Source organism: Alligator sinensis, unplaced genomic scaffold, assembly GCF_000455745.1.
Source record: "Alligator sinensis unplaced genomic scaffold, ASM45574v1 scaffold1204_1, whole genome shotgun sequence".
Lineage (NCBI taxonomy): Eukaryota > Metazoa > Chordata > Crocodylia > Alligatoridae > Alligator > Alligator sinensis.
In genome coordinates this window covers 946,672-971,178 of record NW_005842412.1, presented here as the reverse complement: position 1 = coordinate 971,178, position 24,507 = coordinate 946,672, and the positions used below count along the sequence as shown (strand labels likewise).

General features: G+C 44.6%; 1 protein-coding gene across 5 annotated transcripts in view; it reads left to right on the top strand.

Moving 5' to 3' along the window:
- Window positions 1-24,507, top strand: part of CTIF (cap binding complex dependent translation initiation factor) — a 325,604-nt gene that overhangs the window by 204,282 nt on the left and 96,815 nt on the right. For all 5 annotated transcript variants that reach the window (XM_025211551.1, XM_025211550.1, XM_014522921.2 and 2 more), the window contains one exon: window positions 21,582-22,023. In XM_025211551.1, coding sequence (XP_025067336.1) covers window positions 21,582-22,023 — 442 coding nt within the window. The remainder of the gene's footprint in view (window positions 1-21,581; window positions 22,024-24,507) is intronic.

Below are 24,507 nucleotides of genomic sequence, written 5' to 3'. Positions count from 1 at the left end.
AAAAAATACTGCCCACCCAAATCCTTGCCTAGGTGCAGTCTCTGCTAGGCTGAAGGGACATGTTCACAACGTGGGGTCCTCTCCCGTGAGGCAGGAGCAGAGCAGAAGGATCTGGCTGGCCCTCTACTCCTTGTCCTGCTCCTCACATTTACCATAGTGCAGTTCATGCAATATCCTGCCCTCGAGCTATGGAGGGCCAACCCCAGATCTTGGGTTTGTTTGCAGGGTGAGGGGGACATTGCCCTTATTTTAAGTTCCTAAGAAGTGCTCGAGGGACCACTGGCGCTCAGTTCCCAGAGAACTAGGAGGCCATTTTTTGTACAACTTGATTACAAGCCGTTTTAACTAACGCCGTTGTGAACAGGACAGGACTTGGTTACCGTTATGTCATTTATTTTTTTTTAATGGTCAAGACCGGCCTCCGATCTTGAAAAAAGCCTCCTCCAGCCCATTGACATCCTGTCCATGCCAGCCTACGCAACAGGCAATGAGTTTATACAACACCATTGAAAAATTGTTCCTTCACATACTGGAAACTGGAGCGTTGACTTAGACCCGGGAGACGGAGGAGTCAGCAATGCGTAAAATCTTCTCAGTGCCTCGAGGCATGCTCAGTGTGTGAAGAAGCTGCCAGCTTGAGTTGTTTGGGCTCTGGTTGCAGAAACAATATTTCTGTCTGACCCCAGTTAGCAACTGATGTTTGCAAAATAAAGAAGTCCTGGCACTGGAAATACTTTCCATTCCCACTCTTCGTCTCAGCCCAAAATATTAGTATTAAAAATATGGCATCTATTCTATGCAGCTAATATCTCAATTGGCACATAAATCACTCCTGTCCCCCACTCCAACATAGTTCCTTTAAAAAAAAAAGAGTTAACCAAGCATTATTATTGAATATTTTTAACTATTTTTATTGCATTCATTCTTGCTAACACTCTAGCAGCGTCTGTCTGCAAGAGGCCATCTGTACCAAAGATGTTCCTAGGATTAATTAAGAAGAGGCAGAGGTCATTAACAGGCATGAAGTTGTTGAGTATCTGTTCTAACTCGGGTAATCTCTTGTTCAAGGCTTGTCAGTCTTCAAGCCAGGAATGAAAAATACACCTTTTCTTTTTTAACATTAAAGTGACAGAACTGAGTTCACTCTGGACTCATGTTTCACCCCATGAACAGGAAAATGGAACCACTCCTTAGCTGTCGTTATGTTCAATGCAGATAGGCTGTGCTGATATGAATTGGCTTGCCCCAGTCATTTGTGAATTAAGTAGCACAAGTGCAAGTCCTTCTCTACCTGTGCCTGTGCTTGTGTTAGAGGTTTGTGCATCTGCAGTTGCACTCGTGCAAAGTTCTCTAAATATAGGCTCTTAAAATGTAGGCTTGAGTTTCTTCAGCACTGCAGTCAACTGTTTGGAGTTCCTTTTACCCATGTGTGTATTAAGGTTGTGCTGTGACATTGATTTATAGTGGCACACACAGTTGTTTTCCATTTCCAGAGCTTTGTGCAGATTAATTAATCACCACCGCATGTTCATTTCCCCATCTGTAAAATGGCAGTAATAAGATTGTGACTTGGCCAGAGAACTGCAACAAGTAAATACTGAAGCTGGGCTTAGACGCCAAGAGTCCTAGCTCCTATGCCTATACTTCAACTGCTATACTATGCTCCATTATTTATGATGAGCTGTTTAATGTGCTTAGCATGGACCACTAATCACATACAGGCAAATATAGCTGGAAAGTATCCCGATTTTTGGGGTTGGTGCTGAGTGTTGGGGACAACTTCCTTGTGCAAGTGCTGGACAGGCCAACAAGGAACTGTGCACTTCTTGACATGCTATTCGTAAACAGGGAAGGTTTGGAGGGGATTGTAGTAGTGGGTGGCAACTTGGGCAGCAGCAACCGTGAGATGATGGAGTTCTGGATCCTGAGGAAAAGAAGGAGGGAGAGCAGCAGAGTAAGGATCCTGGACTTCAGAAAAGCAGACTTCAGCTCACTCGGGGAACTCATGAGCAGGATCCCCTGGGAGGTTAGTCTTAGGGGGAGAGGAGTCCAGGAGAGCTGGCTGTATTTTAAAGAAACCTTTACTAAGGGTGCAGAAACAAACCCATCCCAATACGCAGGAAGACTAGCAAGTATGGCAGAAGACCAGCTTGGCTTAGCAGGGAACATTTTAGTAAGCTAAAAGACAAAAAGGAAGCTTAAATCAAGTGGAAACTAGGGAGGAATATGAGTCTTGCTCGGGCATGTGGGGATGAAGCCAGGCAAGCCAAAGCACAATTGGAGTTGCAGCTAGCAAGGGACATGAAGGGTAGCAAAGGTTTCTACAAGTATGTCAGCAAGAAGAGGAGAATATGGAAAAGTGTGGGTCCCTTCCTGAATGAGAGAGGCAAGCTAGTGACAGAGGATGCAGCTCTGAAGTGCTCAATGCCTTTTTCACCTGTCTTCACAGGCAAGTTCAGCTCCCAGACTACTGCATCTGGCAGCTCAGTTTGGGGGTAGAGGTGAGCAAACAACAGTGATAAAAGAACAGGTTTGGGACTATTTTGAAAAGCTGGATGTGTACAAGTCCATTGGGCTGGATGGGATGTACCCGAGGGAGCTAACAGAGTTGGCTGATGTGATTGCAGAGCCATTGGCCAACATCTTTGAAAACTTGTGGCGATCAGGAGAGGTCCTGGCCAATTGAAAAAAGGCAAATATAGTGCCCATCTTTAAGAAAGGGAAAAGGGAGGATCCAGGGAACTACAGAGCAGTCAGCATCACCTCAGTTCCTGGAAAAATCATGGAGCAGATCCTCAAGGAATCCATTTCTAAGCACTTGGAGGAGAAGGTGATTAGGAACAGCCAGCATGGAGTCACCCGGGCAAGTCATACCTGACCTACCTGTTTGCCTTCTATGATGAGATGACTGGCTTTGTGGATGTGGGGAGCCCAGTGGATGTGGTGTACCTTGATTTTAGCAAGGCTTTTGATATAGTCTCCCACAACATCCTTGCACAAATGGACTGCAAGGTGGATAGAAAACTGGCTGGAGCATTGGGCTCAGAGCGTAGGAATCAATGATTCAATGACTAATTGGCAGCCAATATCAAGTCAGTCCTGGGGCCCCAGGGGTCAGTCCTGGGGCCAATTTTGTTCAATATTTTCAGCAATGACCTAGAAGATGGCACAGAGTGCACCCTCAGCAAGATTGCAGATGACATCAAGCTGTGGGGACTAGTAGATACGCTAGAGGGTAGGGCTAGGATTCAGAGAAACCTTGACGAATTGGAGGATTGGACCAAAATAAATCTCATGAGGTTCAATAAGGACAAATGCAAAGTCCTGCGCTTAGGATGGAGCAATCCCATGCACCGGGACAGGTTGGGGACCGACTGGCTAAGCAGCGGCTCTGCAGAAAAGGATCTGGGGGTCGCAGTGGACAAGAAGCTGAGTATGAGCCAGCAGTGTGCCCTTGTTGCCAAGAAAGCTAATAGCATACGGGGCTGCATTGGTAGGAGTGTTGTCAGCAGATCCAGGAAAGTAATTATTACCGGTGAGGCCACGTCTGGAAGTACTGCGCCCAGTTTTGGATCCCCCACTACAAAAGGATGTGGACAAATTGGAGAGAGTCCAATGGAGGGCAACAAAAATGGTTCAGGGCTAGGGGACATGACTTATGAGGAGAGGCTGAGGGAACTGGGCTTATTTAGTCTGGAGAAGTGAAGACTGAGAGGGGATTTAATAGCAGCCTTCAACTGCCTGAAGGGTGGTACCAAAGAGGACGGAGCTGGACTGATCTCAGTGGTGGCAGATGGCAGAACAAGGAGCAAGGGGCTCAAGTTGCAGCAAGGGAAGTTTATAAGAAAAAACTTTCTCACTAGCAGGGTAGTAAAGCACTGGAACAGGTTACCAGAGAGGTGGTGCAATCTCCATCCTTGGAGGCTTTTAAAACCTGTCTAGACAAAGCCTTGTCTAGGATGATCTAGTTGGGGCTGGTCCTGCTTTGAGCAGGGGGTTGGACTAGATGTGACCCCCTGAGGTCCCTCCTAACCGTGATTTTCTGTGATTCTATGCCTGGAATCAGATGTAATGTTTTCCCATGGAATAACACTCCATTCCTGTGTCTGGACAGCAGCATGGGGTTTCTGCTTGTTCCAGCTTTTGTGGGAAATATAATTGTTTGTTCACTAAAAGCACTGGTATAAATACGTAATGGAAAAACCTATCGAAGGATATCTCTTTGCATGGTGTTAAAAGTCACAGAAATCTAAATAAAAACAACTGTAACAAAAGAGCAGCAGGTGGGATTTTTATCTCTACTATTGAGGACGTATAGCCACAGGCTTGGTTGCAGAGGGCCGGTGAGGAGCTGTGGCTGGGATTGTGTATGTATGTGAGCGGGAGATTATTTTATTTCTGTTGGAGAGTTATATGATCTTGGGGTGACTGAGAGGAATCGGTGTATTTTTAAAAGCAAGGGTCCTACAGACTGGGATTGGAGTTCTTTCATTGCAAAGTAAAATACATTAACTAAATTTGTATTCTCTGCTGTATCTTAGGACCTTTTTGCAGTTATACCCAGCAGATCTTCACAATACTTCGTAATGCAGTGATTGTGCATTTCAGGTTAAATAACTCCTACTCTGCAATTCCTCACAATACGTGTTGCATATAATGTTTAAATATTTCATATTAAATAATTTAGGGTATGGGTGCTCAATCAAGTCAACAGAAAGTAAGCCAGAGTGTGAATTCACACTGTCAGTTATTCTGTGGTAGTTGCACATACCTATGCTCTTAGGCCCCAGTAAATGTGAAGTTGCTCAGTGGAAGTGAGGTCCTCTGCGCTGTGGTTACTGAGGGATGAAGGCATGTGGGAAGTTGCAGCTCTGTAGCCCATGTGCTGTAGGCTCACACCCTAGCCTGCCTTGTGGCCATTTTGTTCATGCACCCATGCATGGCATGTTTTCACCTCTAAAGTGTTTTTAACGGTCTCCTAAACCATTTCGTTTTGCATGTGAAATGCTGACCGTGGGTTTGGCCTCCAGAGCCATCTATATGCCCACCCTATTTTACCCAACCCAGCCCCACTGTGGCACTCTCACGTTCAACTAAGATAGGCTCATAATCACCCCAACAACATTTAAAACAAGTCAAAAGACAGATTTCCGAGTAATGCGGCCATTTCCAAGCCCTGTCTAAATGACGAGGTTAAATGTCTCCACGTAGCTATAAAAAGAGAGAGAAAAAAACAACACGTTTCAGTCCAAGCAAGAACGGCCTTAGAAGAGAGGGGAGATGGTCCAGCTGCCGGCCAGGGTGTGTTCAGGAAGAGGTCACACATGGATATCCATCACAAGTCACGAAAGACTAAGCAAACATTTAAAAATGTCCCCTCTGAACTGGTTTTTGTGTTTTCTGCATTTGAGATGTCTTTCCTGAGCTTGTCTGAAAAACAACTACTCACCCCTTACTAAATCCCTCAAAATTTACTTCCATAATGCTCATGGGAAAGTAGCTAACTAAGGACCTGGCTCTGCCTATTGTTTAAGCAGGTGAGTAGTTCTGTTTGACTTTACTGGGACACGTGTATGTTCTTGAAATGCTTGGTCCAATGGGTCTAATCCCATTATTCCCATTCAAGTCAGTAGTGGTACGTATAACCACCTCATTCCCCCCATACTAGGGTTAGTCATTTGCTGCGTTATCCGAATGAAACAAAAGGATTCCTGCTTTGGGGATTGTTGCTTTGGGGATTTGACTTTGTTATAAACAGGGTTGGTTTCATTGAGATTGTCTTTTGTTTCCATTAACTTCAGTCGGCATTGGCTTTAGGCCTTAAGCCTACCGGCCTATTTAATTTCTTTATCTCACAATTTCATGAGTAAGCTGTTCGTTGATATAGAGGAAGGGGCATAAAGAGGCTGGATTTGGATCTGGGACGTGATATGGGAGAAAGGCTCATGGAAGGGCTCAAGTCCTCCTCTGAGTTTAGAAAGCAGGGAGATCATTATGGATACTCTCATAATCTAATTAAGTGGAAATGCCATCTTTTGCAGGATATTCAATAAACCTCAACCATCCTTGTGAGCTTTTCAGGTGTCTGCCTCAAGCCCTGCATGTTAAGCCTTTCAACACTGGTGTCTCTTAAGGCTCAGTTGAGTTTTTCATTCTTTTTAAAAAAAATAAATGAAATCACTTTTTGTAAGGGAGAAGGACATTATGGCAACATTTGCAGACCAGAGCAATGCACACAGTTCCCACGCCTAATTACATAAGTAAGTAGGAAGTATTGCTCTTCCTAATGGCTGGCATTTGCTCAGATAGCCTCATCAAAAAATGTCTCCACTTCACACTTATATAGTATAGTGTGGGTTGTCCTGGCTACTAGAGAAAGCTGTATTTCAGCAGGGGTGCTAGTGTGTGTGCAACAGGTAAAATAAAGACTGAGATCTCAAACTTTCAAAAGTGACAAATTATCCTAAGTATCTCAGTGTTTGGGTTTCCTGCACTTCCTGGAAATCTTTCTGAGCCCTTTAAGGAGTCTGAGGTCTTGTACCTTACATATATGCATGTAGCTGTGGTTCGGATTTTGAGAGGAACGTGTCATTTTGGCTATTATATAGTATATGCATGCATGTGTATATAAGAATATAAATCTATAGAAATATAATATACATTATATATATTAATAAATGCATCAACTTTGCATTATATTTGTATTTATATAAATCTATAGGCATAGTATACATTATATTTATTAATAAATGTATCAACTTTGCACTATATTTGCATTTATATGTTATATATACTATAGAATGTATAATGGTAGTATGCAAGATATAAAATTGCATATGCATCAACACATTAGATACAGCATTTTGCATATAAATACAATATATAGATTATGCATGTGTGTATTATTCATATATAAACCACTGAGGAAGTGAGGAACTTAGCTGAGGAAGTGAGCTAAGATTAAAGGTTTTTGGCATGTAAAAACAATTACTAAAAATGTATAAATGCCACAAGTTTGAGATGTTTTGATTCTTGTTTTCTGCTAATGATGTGCTTCCCTGCTCATTTCTCATATGATCTGAGAATGAACAAAATGAAACCCGAGCCAAACAAAACCACTACGGAAGAAGAAACAAACTCGGAAAAAAAAAAACCCAAACAGAAATCCCATTTTTTCCAAACTCAGAGTTGGTAGCAGTTGCTTTTTGTGGGGTTTTGAGATTTTTAATTAAATTGTGTGGAACCATTAAGCCTGTCTGAATGTTTCCCACTCCCAACCACAGCAAAGGCATAAAACAGACAGAGCAGGGCTGCGGTAAACAGTGGATTGAAAACAACCTTTAGCTTCTGTGATAATGTTCTTGAAAAATTGGATGTGCCCAGTGGAGCAGGTTATGGGGCAAACTTCTTTCCCTGGGGGAAGGTTAGAGCCTCTTGAATGGAGACGAAGGGCCTGCTCCTGCCAAAGTCACTAGCAGAACTGGGTGATGTCCGTGTTGTAGGAGTGCAGCACACGGCTCCCGTCCTGTAAGCGCTTGTGCACATGCTTACAGTTACACAGCTCACCACTGGTTGCAAGAGTGGAGCCAAGGCACACAATTCTGTGCTGCAGAAAACAATGTTATCTTCAGGCCCGAAAAAAAAATGCCTGTCTGGACTCCTCTCTTGTTCTGCCCAAATGAAACAACGTGGTGGCAAGCAATGCTGCAGTTAGGTAAGTGCGGAATCTGACTTTGAAGATTGGCAAGCCTGGATGTTTCCCCATCAAATATACCGTATTCATCACCCATCTCAGAGGAGTTTTATTGTTTCTGGTGTCAAGGGGTCATCTCCTTTGAGCATGGGTCCCCGGCACATTTCATGGCGAGTGAAACACTCAATTCAGAAAGGCTGGGCCAAAAGAAATTCGTTTGTTATGGGGCATATTTAAGAGGTCTCTGCATCTTGCTGGCTCTTTCTTGTCTAGCCAAGCTAAGCCTGTCAACTAAACAGAATAATAATGAAGAAAGCAGCTTTCCCAGTTGGTATCATAGACTCTAAAATTTAACTCTTTTACTGCTGGCTCTTGATGAAAAATATATTCTTGCTATCCCTTCCTGCCAACACAAAATGATACTAGTAGGATTTTTAGGAAAGCCTTAAAAAGGACTGGATGGGGAAGGAGGAACTGGAGGAAATGAGAGGAGATCCTTTATTAGCTGGGTTTAACCACACACAAATGTCCATTCATATTAATTTCTGCCATGCACCTGATGTGCGCTGTTTCTCCCACTTCAAGTCCTCACATTCATCACGGTCCCAGTATTTCCATAGGGACAGGGGCACAAAAGACTGTTTAGGAGCAGAGCAGTGGAGTCTTCTCCACTGAGATGTTCCAGTGCCTCGCAGGCATTTAATCCCTAATAACAGGAATTCTTGATTAAGAGAAGATGTGTTAATAGTAAAGTTTTCCTCTAAAGTACCCACTATTTGCCACTATTGGAGATGGAATACCAGGTTAGGTGGACCTTTGACCAGGACTGCACTTCTTATAGTCTTATGTCTTCAAGAAGCTCCCGAGGCCTAGCATTACATTACTGGACCTGATCATGATGTTGGTGGAAGTCGGTAACTGCACAGAAATTAAGACATGTACCGTCTGTCCTGTATTTATGTAACCTGTCATATAAGAGGTAAGGATTTCGTAGGGTGGTATCTTCTATTGGACTGAATATGAAGTTGTGATAGAGTAAGACAAGCATTCAAAAGCTTGTCTAGCTCTATCCAAACTACATAGTTGGTCCAATAAAAGATACCATCCTAAGAAATCCTTACCTGTCATGTAATTCTGGACCATCATGGCTACAGAGTAACTCTTACACTACAGTAACCTGTCATATAATCTATCTTGCTATAGATAAATACAGGTCTGGGCATTTATAAATTCTGCATTGTGGCACAGACCAATACCGTTCTGTGCCAAAGTGAAATACAACTATAGAGAAGTGTGTAAAGCAGTCAGGATGTGAGCAATTTGGAATGCTTTAGCTCTTACAAAAATTGTCCGGGGACCTCCATGGACTGCAGGTAGCATTTATAATTTGCACCGCAGTACTGCCTAAGATCTTGGGTTCTGGTTCTGAAGCATCACCTCCAGTATGCCAGGTTATGTACAAATGCAGAGCAAAAAAAGATCATCTCTAGTCCAAATTGCTTACAGTATACCAGTGAGCAAAGACATACCTGCATAGAGGAACTAATGCATATCAGGGTAGTGTGCACCTTAAAATTGAACTAGTTATTCCTGACTAATTCCCTCTGTGGACGTTCTTATTTGGGAATAAGAATGCCTCAATCCAAATTATCTTAATCCTGGCATAGGAGTGTTCACACTAGGATCCATTAGCCATGCACTGGATCAGCCCAGGTGTGCACTAAGGTAAGCACTAAGGGGCCAGATAGACATCAGGACAGGGTGGGTACCAAGGGCACACATCAGATGGCTGAAATATCTCTACACTAATGCTAGGAGCATGGGGAACAAGCAGGAGGAACTTGCACTTCTGCTTGCAAGCAACAACTTCGACCTGGTTGGACTAACTGAAACCTGGAGGGACCCTACTTACAATTGGGCAGGAGGCATTGAGGGTTACAGGTTGTACAGATGGGATAGAGTAGGGAAAAAAGGGCAGGGCGGGGTGTTGTTCTCTATGTTGAGGAACAATATACATCCTCTGTAATGAAGATGGGATCAGAGGAGGGCCAAACTGAGGTACTGTGGGTCAGGATACAAGGAGGTTGGGAGGGAAAGGGACTTGGTAGTGGGGGCCCAGATGAACTTCATCCACGGGTGCTGAAGGAATTGGCCAGTGTCATAGCAGAACCGCTGGCACGGCTGTTCGAGTACTCCTGATGCTCTGGTCAGGTCCCAGAGCACTAGAAAAGGGCCAATGTGGTCCCTATTTTCAAGAAGGGGAGGAGGGAGGAACTGGGAAACTATAAGTCAGTTAGTCTCACCTCTATCCTTGGGAAAACTCTAGAGAAATCATTAAGGATCACATTTGTCAGAGCTCAGCAGGGGAAATAATGCTGCAAGGAAATCAGCACGGGTTCATTGCAAGTAGATCTTGCATGACTAACCTTGTTTCTTTTTATGACCAGGTCACAAAATGCTTAGATGCAGGAGTCGAGGTGGATGTCATCTGCCTAGACTTTAAATAAGCCTTCCATACAGTATCTCCTTCTTTTCTCATAAATAAACTGAAAGGCTGTGATGTACATGATTACCCGGTCAGGTGGGTAGCAAATTAGCTTAGGGGTCGCACCCAGAGAGTGGTGGTGGACAGGTCGGTATCGACCTGGAAAGATGTGGGCAGTGGAGTCCCACAAGACTCGGTCCTTGGACCGGTGCTATTCAATGTCTTCATCAGTGATTTGGATGAAGGCATAGAGAGCACTCTGTCCAAGTTCGTAGATGATACCAAATTATGGGGCAAAGTTAGCACACCAGAGGGTAGGGAACAGATCACCAACACACATCCAGGCTGGGGGATGACCTCAGCAGCACAGCAGCAGAAAGGCATCTTGGAGTCATAGTTGACTCCAAGATGAACATGAGTCATCAGTGTGACAAAGTGATCAACAAGAATAACTGCACTTTATCGTGCATTAGCAGATGCATGACGAAGAGGTCCAGGGAGGTGATGCTCCCCCTCTATGCAGCAGTGGTCAGGCCGCAGTTGGAGTACTGTGTCCAGTTTTGGGTGCCGCACTTCAAAGGGATGCGGAGAATCTTGAGAGGATTCAGAGGAGGCCACTCATATGGTCAGAGGTCTGCAGGCAAGGCCCTATGAGGAGATCTCTTCAGCCTTCACAAGAGAAGGCAGAGAGGTGATCTTGTAGCTGCCTATAAATTCATCAGGGGAGGGCAGCAAGGAATAGGAGATGCTCTATTTACTAGGGCACCTTCTGGAGTAACTAGGAACAATGGACATAAATTGACAGAGAGCAGATTTAGACTGGACATTAGAAAGAACTTCTTCATGGTAAGGGTTGCCAGAATCTGGACTGGGCTCCCAAGGGAGGTGGTGCTCTCCCCTACCCTGGGGGTCTTCAAGAGGAGACTGGACATGTACCTGGCTGGGGTGGTCTGACCCCAGCACTCCTCTCTGCCCCAGGCAGGGAGTCAGACTCAATGACCTCCTGAGGTCCCTTCCAACCCAAACATCTATGAATCTGTGGAGTTAATCCAAAATAGCTGTTTTATAATAATGCCCAGGAAAGACGAGTCCTAAGGAAGCAGTAAGGATCTCGGTTTCCTCCTCTGAGACAGTTTGCTGTACGTTGCTGGGGACATAGCAGCACAACTCACTGATGTTAACACGACTTATGTGACCAAATATTCATGCAGCCACTATCAAACACGTAGCCCTATGTTGTCCTCGAGCTGTCTGTGCCAGACAAATGGGGTGGGCTTTCAGAGACCTCAGGCAGCTAAAGGGATCGGAAACAAGACTGATTGATACTGTTTTAGACCACAGCTGTGCACGTGTCTGGAGTTATTTTCCCCACTGCGCTGTCCTCCAGCCCCCTTTCCTGGGTGCAGAGATCGTTCTGAACCGTACAGGAATTCTGCACTTTTGAGCACATAGGCCGGCAATTGCAGACAGCTGGAGTCTTCGCTTTGTTTGTGCAGACTCCTCCAACACATTTGTCAGATAATAATTCTGCTGAAAGAGATCTCATTTGGCTAATTTAAAACAAAGCAGTTTAGAATGATAGAGCCAGCAAGAACATCGCTCTTCCAGTTTAGCAACTTTGATGGGTTCCTCTCAGGTTTAAGACTTACTCAATTTGTTTATAACTGAATGTCTCCTTAGTTTCTCTATTGACTTCTGGCCAAATCCTGGCCCAATTTAAGTGAATAGGAGTTTTGTCAGGGATTTGGCCTGAATCAGGATTTGGCCCTTAAAAGAAAAATAGTTATTTGACTCTCAAAATCAAGGGGAAGGAAGATATGTGGTCTCACTGTCTAGATTATTTTTCCTTTTTGCTATTGCACTTCTAGGGAGTCATAAAATGTCTCTGCATAGAATACATTTAGTTATGTGTAGTTGCAACTAAGAGCCACATTTGCTTTTTCTTAAGCAGAGAACATAGGTGACAGGGGCAATTGTATCCGATGCCGGTGTTAATTCTGAGTTGGATTTCCTCGGAAGGACATCCATTAGGCCAGCCTTGTCCCAGACACTCCTGCTCCTTTTCAAAGCACAATGCAGCAATTAGTGCGGATGCCTCAGGTAGCAAAATAAATATTTGATAGAAGAAAAGGTGTCCAATGTGTTTTCCAAATCATTCATAGTGGTAATGGTGTCTCTGTGCAGTGAATCCTGGTGTTGATTGATTCTTTGGGGGAGCTGGCATTTGACTTGTCTGCCCATCCTGCTAGGGAACAGATTGAGAATCAAGAGGTATGCTTTGCCCGTGGAAGCAAAGTGAATTGGGGTCTTTCCAGTGCTTTTGTACAGCACATGAAATCTTAGGATATTTTTTTTACCACTTAAAAAAAAAGGAAGATTAGAGAATTCTGACAATTTCCAATTTCTAGCTTGTTCCACCGACACTTCCTGGGGCCCATCTCTTGCCAGACAGTGCACGTCCACTGGCAACAGCTGAGATTCGGGGACCCCTGTTTCAAACAAATCATGGAGATGTTTATTTGACTTGCATCTGGCTCTATGCTCAGTTCCACCCACCATGGGGGCTCAGCGCCGCTTCAAGCGTGAGATAAAAAGGGATGACTGAGGAAAAGGAAGCAGTGGGGAAAAGAGGGAAAGACCTGCTCTGAGGACTGTGTTACTGGACAGCTACCCAGTGTCTCCTGCCAAACTCAACAAAATAAGTCATTTAAGCACGAGTTAAGGCACACCCCTATTTACCCCAGCACTGAATATAGAATGGGTCCACCGTCCAAATTTAAGCTCTGTGCTGAATAACAATGGTCTGCTCAAGCAGGGTAATTTGAGAAAGGTATAGCTACACACCCTGGTAGCATGACGGTCCTGTCTACCCAGAGGCACCCATTATATTCCATTGCCATTTTTTTCAGGTAGGCTTAAGAATCATTTTAGACTTTGACAAAATCTTCAAGCTTAAAAATCCTTCTTTCCAATCATAAAAACCAGCAGCAACAGAGAACAGCAAATCTCCATGCCCTTTTGCCTGGGGGTAGACATGCCTAATTAAAAAAAAAAAAGAAAAAACCCACAGAAATCCATAAAACCTCCATTGAAGTTTGTAGGAGGCCTGGTGTAGGGATCTTTCTGGTAATCTTTTTGACCAACACTGGACCAGACAGGAGATCTTTTGCACTGCAGCACCTTAACATGCTTAATACCTTTCTCCATCCCAAAGGAAAGGCTTAATCCATCAAGGAGCTATGAGCGCCTTCCCAGCATTGCTGGTTGACCACCATGTCAATTCAACCCGTGTTGTAGTCTTTGAAGTCAACTTTGAAGTGATGCAGTTGATTTCAGTGGGAGCAGGAGTAGGCCTGTTGTGCGAGGTAGGCTGGTGCTCATTATCTGTTGTATCACCCTTATTGCTGTAGTATCCGAGTCCCTTGCAGTAGTACATAAAGTGCTGTGACTCATGCCTGACTTGCATGATCTGTCCTCCTCGTCTCACCCCCAGAAGGAAAACTGTGTGCACTATAAGGCATGTTATTTTGAAAGGACTTGGGTCTTCTTTAACGAGCGTGCAATTGTGAATTTGTTAGAGAAAGCAGGCTGCAGACGTGCACCCTCTACCAGAAGCTGAAGTGCTGGTGTTTGCGATGGTACTTCAGCCCGGTAGTAATTGCATCCATATTCTGGGAGCAGCCTTGTCTGCTGCCTAGGTGACCATCTACCCTTATCCTAGAAAGACCCATGGTGTCTGGGCAGAAGAGTTGTAAACCAGAGTTTTCATCTCAAAGTTTTAAGTGGACGATTTAGATTTTGAGACTTCAAGCCCTTGAGTGCCTGAAAGGACCGAGGCCTTGAACCTGACTCTTTTATATGGGAAGAAAATAGAAGCAGCTCAGGTTGCTGTGGAAATGCCCTGCATCTCACTTTGTAAGATCAGGCCACAAATAGGCAAGCAAGAAAAAATTAAACTGTCGTTCAACCTCAAATTGGCCAGAATGTGTCTGTACTGGTAGAGTTCAGCATGCTGCTCTGCAGAGGGCACGTTTCTAATTCCACATCGGATGCTACAAGAAAGCCTTTCCTGTCCAAATCCTAGTGCTGCGGAGCAAGAGGAAGGTTGGTGCCTCTGTATCTCAGTCCCAGGGAGCCATGTGAGATAGCTATATCCACAGTCCTGACCTAGGAACCCAGCACTTTGCAGTTCAATGGCATAGCATGAATCATACACACCAGTAATGGGAATATGAAAGGGATTGTGTGACTGGGTGCCAACGACAGCAGGGGAGGTCCCTTCCAGGCCTGGGTTCCTACTAGGAAACTCTCACAAAGCAGATTTAAACTGAGTCGTGCATGTGGCTCTGCAGAAATGAAGTGGCTCTGCATTTGCATGGCAAAAATAGCACATGCATTCTTCCAAAACAAAGCCCTTTGCATTGTTCGCTTGCGAATTGTATGTTCTCTAAAATGAAGCCATTGCCTAAACACCGTAGTCAGATCTGAGCAGGAGAGGGGTTTTTTTCTTAAATACTGCTTTTTTTTTTTTTCTTGAAACCGTATTTGTTTCTTGAGGTTCATTTTCCCTGCAGCTTCCAAGCTTGTATCATGAGCCACTTCATTTCTGTCTTCACGGCTGTGTACATCTGAGCAGATTAACATCTGGGCAGAGCACCTGGTACCTTAGTCTCGAGCTGTGTCTGGGTCTCAGGTGCTGCACTTGCCCGTGTATCCCTAGGATTTCTGGGGGTGACCCTCGCATTTCTTTCTGTGCTGCAGTAGGTTAAACCACTCCATGATTCCTTGCCAGTCAATTGTGAGCAAATTGGTGTGTCTGTCTGGGCTGAGAAGAATTGTGGGAAGGCAATGGAGGACTATCAGCACTCAAGGGAATTGGCCTCCAAGTTCATGTGGAGTAGGAAAGGGGGGTTACTAGCCTGAATGAAGGCTTTGTTTGGCTTTAGCATCTGCTCCAGACAGGTTATCTCATGCTATTTGAAACCAAAGTGAGGGAGTTGGTTTACTCTAACTAACCATGCCTATGGTGCTGGTAGATGCAAAATCCACCCTAAACTTTGCTTTCAGGACCCAAGGCTCTTTGTACAGATGGGAAAGGGTGTTAACTCACAACTGCTCAAGTTGCCAGTGGAATAGTTTATACTCTGTTGAGCTGAATCCTCTTTGTATGGTGCTGTTGAAACCAACTCCCTTCACTTCCCTTTCCCAATGGCTCAGGGGGGTTTCTGTGCATTGTTGTCTGTGTTCCACCTCCCAAATGCCTGCTTCTACCAGTGCTCTACATGATCTCTGAATGTGCTCCTCCAAACATTTCAGTCTGCTTAAACAGAAGGAGGGTATAGTGAACAGTGGATTTTACTTCTGGAGAGGAGAATGGGCCCTTTCCACATTGAAAAAATGCCTGTCACCATCACTGTACTAGTACAAACATGTCGTGTAGATAGGCCGCCCTGGCACACTCAGGTTTACTTACCAGATAAAGCAGAGTAGTGTAATCTCGATGCAAGTGCAGTGCACCTACCATTGGGTGTTGCACCCACATGGCTATACTGATGTACTTACACTGCTGCAGATTCTTTCAGTGTAGACCGAGCCTGAGTTTCCAGCATTTCTGGTGAACCAGAAGTTGGATGAGTTATTAAATGGAAGCTAGTTGCTGTTGGTAAATGTACATTTCAAGCCTCTCTCAGTCCCCCAGGCAAAAACTGGTTTTCTGAATATTTTATTCTCCAGCTCTTGTCCAAGAGAAACTCTTTTCTGGGGGCAGCTTAGTACATGATGATAAGAAAACAGAGGGAGGAAGGGTTGCCTAGTGGATAGGGCATTGCCCCAGCACTTTGGACACTGACTGAATTCTCCATTCTGACACAGTTGTCCTGTGTGCCCTCGGGCAAGTCACATAGGCCCAGATTGTAAAGACCCCGGGTGTTGCTCCGTTCAAAACTGCAAGGAAGAATAAGTCCTGTTTTCAGAAGTGACATAAGGCACCTCTACAAAGGTTTTGAAGGCTTGCCCTCAATTACCCTCACCTCATGAACTGCACCTCTACAGCTCTGTATTACCTTTCTGCATCAGCATGTGGAAAGCCCAGAAGGAGAGACAAGTAGTAGATAGCCTGATTCTTAGAAGAACAGGAACAAGGAACCCAGACATTACTGTGTGGCTGCATTTCTAGGCAGTAGACAGAAAGTGAGTCATGGACGAGCTGGTAGCATAGAGACAAGAAGTGGGGTGCAGAAGTCCTGAGCTACAGCCTGATGCTCAGGAGAGCTTCCTGCATGGGTCTGGGATGCTGCTGGGTGCAAACTAAGGAATCTGTAAATGCCTAGTAGGTTTGGGCTAAAGGGGCAACCCTTGGTAGCAATACAGACGTACGTCCGGCTCCTCTGTCCTGTTGACTTTCAGATATAGGCCTCTGAATTCTTGTATCGCTTTTGGAAATGAGACGCAGCCACATAAATGATCTGGGAAATATTGGAGTGTAGATCTGGGAAATATTGGAATACCTTAATTTTTTTCCCTCTTTCCTCTCCCCCCATCTCTCTGCTTGAGTTTCCTCCGTGCGCTGCATTCACCCACGTCGCAGTGGTGTTATGAGGATAAATGCACTAAGCAAGCATTTGCCTGAATGCAGGATTCTCTTCTATATGCACAGCTGCTGCCAAGCCATTGATATTGCTCCTTGCTTGACGTTTTTTCTCCCCTTGGCCTTTCTATTGTCTGTAATTTTGTCTTGTTCTTGTTTAACGGTGGTGTTTTCGGTCCTGGAGTTGCTGACTCTAATGACAGAGTTGCATTTGTGTTTGTTCTTGTGCTTGCCATAGGAACCTTGCCTTTTCAGCTCTCCTGCCCATTATTGCAGGAGTCTGTCTTGCACCTGCTTCCATTTATTGTCGCCTCCAGTTATATGCTCTTTAATCATCCAAATTTCACTTAACAGGCTCTTCAATATTCGTTCTGTGACCACTTCTTTTTGGGCTCTTAACCAGAAAATACATCTTACTGAGGGACATTCTCTCACTAAACATGCCACATCAAACCTTATTAGGAGGATGATATGACAATATGTCTCCTTAGCTTTCATTTCCATATAGTCTAATAGTTGGGATTTTTTAAAGGAAAAGAAAGGTAGCAATGAAGTGCAATCCCTCAACACATTTTTTGCCTTAACTGCCCCCCTTTTTTTAAACAAAGGCTTTCATTAGCAAACATGATAGCATACAACTAAACATGTGTTTGCTTTTAATCGTCTGGTTCCCCTGCAATATTTGCAGCCCACACAGGGTCATATCTTCCAGTTTCTGAAAATCAGAAATGCAAATGGACTATAAACACAAAGTGAAGCCAGCCACTTTGTCTCATGAGTTGAAGCAGAATGAAGTGTAAAACAATAAAAATTGAAAATTGAGTTAAATTTGTAATACTATTCTAGTTTTACAATGCAAGGACTTACTAATAACCCAAGCAAAGGTTTCCAAGTAACTTTTTATGTTGCCTTTGATATAATGTTTGAAACTTAAATAACTTGTTGTGCATTTGAATCAATAGAAACAAATGAACGCTGAGAAAGCCTTGGACAAAAGATACGTCCTTGCAAAATGATTATAATTTACAGCAAAAAATGAAGACTTATTCCATCTTCCTCGTCTCTTTATTTTTCCCTCTCTGCCAGTCGGCTTGCAAAAAAAAATCAACGCCATGTTAAAAGAAACCTGGATTCATTGGTCTGAGACTAGACACAAATTCGTTCCACTGCCACTGAGAACAAGCCTGTTCTTCCTCCATTTAGCCAAACACAAGCCCTAAGTCTTTATGGTTAAGAGCCAGTTGGCTACAGATAGTAGGTGTTTGCCCAAAGTGGCTGCCAAGGAATACAGTGCTGAAGGGCAGATTTGGTTTGGCAGACAAAGCTGGAATCTGTTTAGCCATGCTGACCAGCAAAATATATTTGGGACTGGCCACTTCCTTCGTCAGAGCATATTTTGCAGAGCCGCACAGATTTGTTCTGCGAGAAGTCAAATAAATTGCTATGCAAAAGGTTTAAAATAACGAGTGTTATTTATCTGAAAGGATGACTGGAGTTTGAGGATGGGGATGAGACTGAACCACAGAGCAGGAATTATTCTTATAACTGGTACAAAACTAACAGGGTCATGCAATCCTACTGGTCACTGTAATGACCACCTTGTTTCTCTCCGCCCCTCTCTGCACCACCTATGTGTGTGCACATTGGCTTTTCCTGGATCAGGAAGTGATCAGGACACCCGCTATTTAGAGTCCCTCTCCTTTCAGCACTGCAGATTACATTGGGAGTCTCTGACTTTGCAGCCCTGAAAAGTGCAGCATGTTACAGGGTTCAATCCAAAATGTTTTTTAGACAAAGCAGCAACCTCTAAAAGGGCAGTGGGCAAGCCCTGGGCAGTCCCAGCAAAAGCCAGCAGAGTCCGGGACCCTGGAAAGCCTCGTGGTTTTACAGGAAAGCACAGTAAATAAAGTTTCTCTGCCTCTTCGGTATCAGCTGCCCTCCTTTCTGGTTACAGTCACGCTCCTGAGCTGGTGACTTCAGTTGTCATTGCCATAAGGGAGCAGTTATGTCACGGATACTGGACTGCAAGAGCAAATCTGACTGGAGGAGCAGACTGGTTAGATAAGTGAGAGCTTCTATTTGGATGGACAAATTCCTTGATTATCAACAGTGATAGGAAAGGAAATAGCCTCCGGTCAAAGGCAAACAACTGCTAGGATTTAGATATAATGCGATGTTCTCCCCCAAAAACTTCCCATGTAGCTTAAACTCTACTGCACTGTTGCTTTAAAGATAACCTGGTGAAAAGCAATGGAAAACCACGCAGGTCAGAGGATGCCCTAAATCCTGTCCGTTTGTGTGATAAAGGCCTTTCAACTTCCTCTCTTTTTTTCTCATGTGTTGCAAGCACTGATAATCTTGTCTCGACAGCCCGTTTGGACATCTGAAACGTCCAAGTTCAGCTGGAGGATGCGAGACACCCCTTGGCTGCTTCTGTTGGCAGGGATTTCCTCGAGCCTCAGCTTCCTGTAGAGAGGAACACGGGGAAAATGTCCTCGCTTTTCAGTGTTTCAGGCAAACTGTGTAGTATAATCATGTCTGCTCCATAGGAAACTTCTCACGCCAGATGCATTTACTCTTCTGGCTTCAATGCATAGTTTGGGCACCAGAGCAAATGGACTGCCAGATAATTTTCTTTCATTTTACCGTTGCTTTTCCAGGGACGCACAGTCTAGTCTTGTCGCTAGAGCGTGGGCCGAGGAGCCAGCAATTGTGGGTTTTATTCGTGGCTCCCCCGTGACTAACTGGCTTCTGCAATCTTGGGCGAGTCATTAGTGGACACGCTGCTCCTCTCTGTGCCATGGTAAACCCCCACAGTAGGCCCTAATGGACTTGTTTCCTTGTGTATAAAATTCACATAACGGCTTTCTTGTACTTCAGCAAGGTGGCATTAGGCTTAATAAATGTGTAGAAAGCTTTGGAAGAAAAGTGCTCTAGAGGGACAAATCTTGACTCTTCTGACATGATGGATAATGATTTCCTCATTCTTTTCCTTGCAGACAAACTGTTAAAAAGTTTTGGGGTACAAGTGAAAACCCATGCCACCTCTTTTTTTTTTTTTTTCCATGACCTAATACTTTTCTTTCCCTTCCCCTGGCCTTCAAATGGACTTACTAATTTGTGGCAAGGACTGTTATGCAAACATGGCAATAGTTGACCACCAGAAGTTAGTGGCATTTGTAAAGAAACCTCCATTAAAATCCATGGAAGTAGGAGAGCATTTGGTAGGAACATGAAGAGTGGGGAACATCAGTATTTTGCTGAAAAACAAGACCTAAATAGGATCAGTTGGCAGACCTGTGCATAAATTCATGTTAGTTAAATTTTCTTTAATTTTGTCTCTTGTCCCCTGTTTTCAACAACCTCTGTTTCATTTTTTAAAATTTCTGCCTGAAAGAGAGCAGGCTGCTTAATTTGGAAGCGTGTTCCCTTGAAATCATAGAGCTACAAGTAGGTGAAATGGTGCTGGGAAAAGGCAGATCTGAAACTTTTTTTGTCTTAAAAACATGGAAAAAATTATCCCTAATATTTCTTCTTAGGACAGGTTCCTTCCAAAGGGACGGTTTACTACTGAGGTTGGGAAAAGCCAAGTCTTCTGTGTTATGGTCCAGAAAGGACTGCTCAACTAACATAGCAACAAGGCTGAGATTTTCAAAGGGAACCAAAGAAATGGTATCCATTGACAATCCCAGCACATAGGCTTTGAAAATCCCAGAACAAAGGCTTTGCACGTAGGCTTGCTTTTCAAAGAGGTGAAGAAGCCCACATCGGTTTTGTTCCTGCCTTGGATGCCAATGGGCCGGTTGCCCAGGTTTGGTGTCGAGAAGACACGCAATCTCTTCCCTGTAAGAAGTGAGATGCTCCAGACGACCTGGCTCTGTTATAGCGGCTAGTGTTAATCTGCCTGGCTAGGATAGCCCGGTGCTGGATGCAGCACTGTGTAAAATCATTCAGGTATTGTGCAATACTTTATAATACAAGTCTGTGTATTATAGACAGATAGACACTGCCAGGTGCTTACCTGGCAGTGATTACCGTGGCATCTGAGTGCCTCACAATCCACACTGCATTTCTGTCTCACAACATCGCTGGGAGATAGAAGAGTGCAATTATTTCTTTTACAAATGGAGAACGGAGGTAGTTTGCCCAGGGATGTCCAGAACACCTGTAGCCAAAGCACAACGGTGAACTCCCACGTCCGAGGCTAGATCGCTGTTCCCTGAATCGCAGCGTTCATTTGGGTAGTTTCTATTTGACGTACTGTTTGATGTCTCTGTACTTTGTAAAACTTGCTTTTATTGAAAATGAATAGAGTTGCTGGGTTTGGAGGCCGCTGCAGGCAGGTCCCGAACAGAACAAGAACATCCGACTCTGAGCAGGGGGATTTTAGGAACAGGGTAGCATGAGAGGAGGAGCAAAGGGTACACGTGAGGTTGCTGTCTGCCTGCCTAGAAGGGAGCAAAAAGGGCCAGTACAGTCACGGGAACCATCCCTGGGCACCAGGCGATGACAACTAGAATCCAGCAGCCTTGAGCAGGATTAATTCTTGTGAAAGGCAAGTTGAATGCTCAGCTGGGCTCAAGATGGATAGGAGTGAGAGAGCACTGGCAGGCAGGAGTAATGTGAGGAGGTTGGGAGTTCACGTTTGAGAACTGAATTGCCAGAATGCCAAGTAGCTCCCCAGTAACAGCCAGGAAGTAATCAGTACCCAGAATTACATGGTGGGCAGCTCTCATGGCATGTTTGCTACTCTCCTGGCACTGATTAACCCAGGAAGTGGCCTGAGCATACTGATTTTCCTCTCTTTGGGTTCACAGGCGACAGCAGAGGCCTCCAGGTGGAAACAAATCGCAGCAGCACACGGATAATCAGCAAGGGAGCACCAAACACAACAGGGAACACCAGAAACTCTACCAGGGAGGCCAAGCCCCGCACTCCTCGGGGAGGACAGGCCACCATGGGTACAGCCAAAACCGGCGATGGCACCACAACCAGAAGCACTCGCCCAATGACAAAGAAACGCACAGAAATGCCAAAGAGACTGAGAATCTGAAAATCGAGGATGCCTCTGTCTGCACAGTGCACATCCCCCTGGAGATGCACCGGAGCACAGAAGCGGTGGAGAAGCAGTCTCAGCAGTATATTCAGGAGCAGGAAACCAAGCGGAAAGATAGTATTCATGAGCGCATCGGGGAAAGGCCCAAGATCAACTTGCTTCAGTCATCCAAAGACAGACTGCGAAGGAGACTAAAAGAAAAGGTACTATTTTTCTTGAAGAAACTGAGTTTCCCTTCATAAAAACCGCAATTGCTGATCATCTCACATCTGTGGGGCTGGGTTACATGGGGTCCAGTTCATGACGGCGCCAAACTCATTTTCCAGTCTCCTACAGTCAGTATTTCTGATGGGAGACCAGGTCTTTGGGTTCTTCATTAGGCCTTACTGGGTGGCGCGTCTTTGCTAGAATGGGCCCACGCATCCCCTGGCTATCCGCACCTGCCGGCAGGTGCCCATGAGGCCACTCTAGCCTTATCCCCAGCAGCCACTCAAGCCCAATGAAGGCTGAAGGCTTGAGAGCAACCCCAGATGGATGCCCCAGAAGGCCTATTTTTGGGCAAGCAGGCCTATTTCTGGGCAAGCGCAGCATGCTCAGTTGCATCATGTCTACATGCCACCCCTATAATATAGATATAACCTGAATGTCACACTGCCCGACCCCTCACCCACCTGATTGCCTGGCGTCCATATAAGGCAGGGGTGGGCAAATGCAGCCCATGGGCGAGATGCAGCCTGCCAGGCCATTCTATCTGGCCCGCGGGGCCCCTAAAAAATTTAGAAAAGTAATATTTATCCGCCCCGGGCTGCCTGTCATGCGGCCCTCGCTGGCTTGCCAAAACTCAGTAAGCAGCCCTCCGCCCAAAATAATTGCCTGCCCCTGATAGAAGGCCACAATTGCAAAGAAGTAATTGTGAATTCTCCCCTTACATCTGCACAAAACACAACTAGAAGAAGAGGAGGGTTTACACACAGACAATGGGAACACATACATTTCTCAGGCTGTTTGTAATTTCCAGCCTATTCTTTGTGGTGTTTCACATGCTCCATCTGGTTTGGGGACGACAAACACAGAATTCAGACTGAACATTGGCTTGTTGGATTTAGCCACTTAAACTTGATATCCATCTGTCTCAATGGATGGATGGATATATATATAAACACCCCTATCCTTCCTCCTTCCCTAAAGCAGCTCAGCAATAACAAAACTATTGCACACAAGTGGTGGCAGAAATGTACTTTTTGGAAACAATGTTCAGCTTCGACTTTTTACAGGTTCTTTGCTGAAATGTCAGCCTACACCCTGTAGACCTCAATTTTTTCTTACTACAAATTTATTTTTGCAGACGGAAAATGAATTTGAGCAGCTTTTCCCCCCCAACATATATATTCATTTTTAAAGCAAAAATAAACAAAGACAACTATGTAGGGCAAGAAAAAAAAAAAGAAAAGAAACTAGTGCATGAAACAAAATGATCATTAACAGTTTTACAGTGCATGTGCATCCTTTTGAACGCGTGTTATCTACTCAGGCAACATGGGAGAGAGTGAAATACAGGCAATGCTAACTGTGTTTAAATTTTAATTGTTTACTGATTTGTAAAGCAAAGATGATGCTGAGAATGGTTTAAAATATTTGTTTGCAAGTTTGTGTCTATGTGCTGATATAGAAACTGCTCCTGCAAGTGCTTGCTTATTAAAACGTTCTTACACAGAAGTGTGCTCTGTGAGTCTGCTGAAATGTCTGACAAGTCTAGGTAAATGAGAGCAGGATTGCAGGATCAGACCAATAGTCTTAATTCCTGGGAGCCAGGACCTTGTAAAACCAACCCGCCAAGTAAACAGTAGGCTGTGTTTATGCCCCATCTCCAGTGTTTAGTTTACACAGCTGGTCTCCTACTTTCACCCACCTGGTGCTGAGGCCACACCTGGAGTTTGCTAAAGGTTTGAAGGGCTCTCCAATTGCAAGGTGCTTTCTTTCTGAGTAGAAAAGAGAGAAGTAGTTAGCCACGTTAGTCTGTAGTCAGGTACACCCTGCCCTGCCTTCAGCTTGAATAGGAAAGGAGGAAGAGAAGTGAATAGATCAGAGCAAGCGGGAGACCTCGCTGCTGTATGTCTGTCCTTAGCAGAAGGTTTCACAGCAAAATTAAAAGTTAAGCTGCAGTGAAGACCACGCTGACTTAAAAGTACATCAGCTGAGAGATGAAAACATTAGAGCTCTCGTAGGAACCGCAGTTGGTTCAGATTGTGCATGTATCTCATGTGACAACCTTGTTAACTATTTGTGTCGTTTAGCGTTTATCCAGATCTAAGTAAGGAAAGGCCTTATTATCAGAGTGCCTCACAAACATTAATGGGTGATTTTTCATAAATATGACTGCGATGCATTGTTATTCCCATTTCCCAGATGAGGAAACTGAGGCACAAACCAATGAAGTGACTTGCTGGTGATCACATAGGAAGTCTTTGGCAGAGTCAGGAATTGACCCAACATCCGAGTCCTAGTCCAGGTCTTAACTCAAACTTCCTCTCACTGAGAAGAGCGTGTGTACCACGACACTGGATACGTCTACACTGTATCACGCAGTTTAGAGACATCCAAGTTAGCTCAGATTCTGGTAGCACAAAACTTCCAGCTTCTCAGCAGGATAAATCAACCTGCGCACAGCTGCGTGGTACCACCGCTCT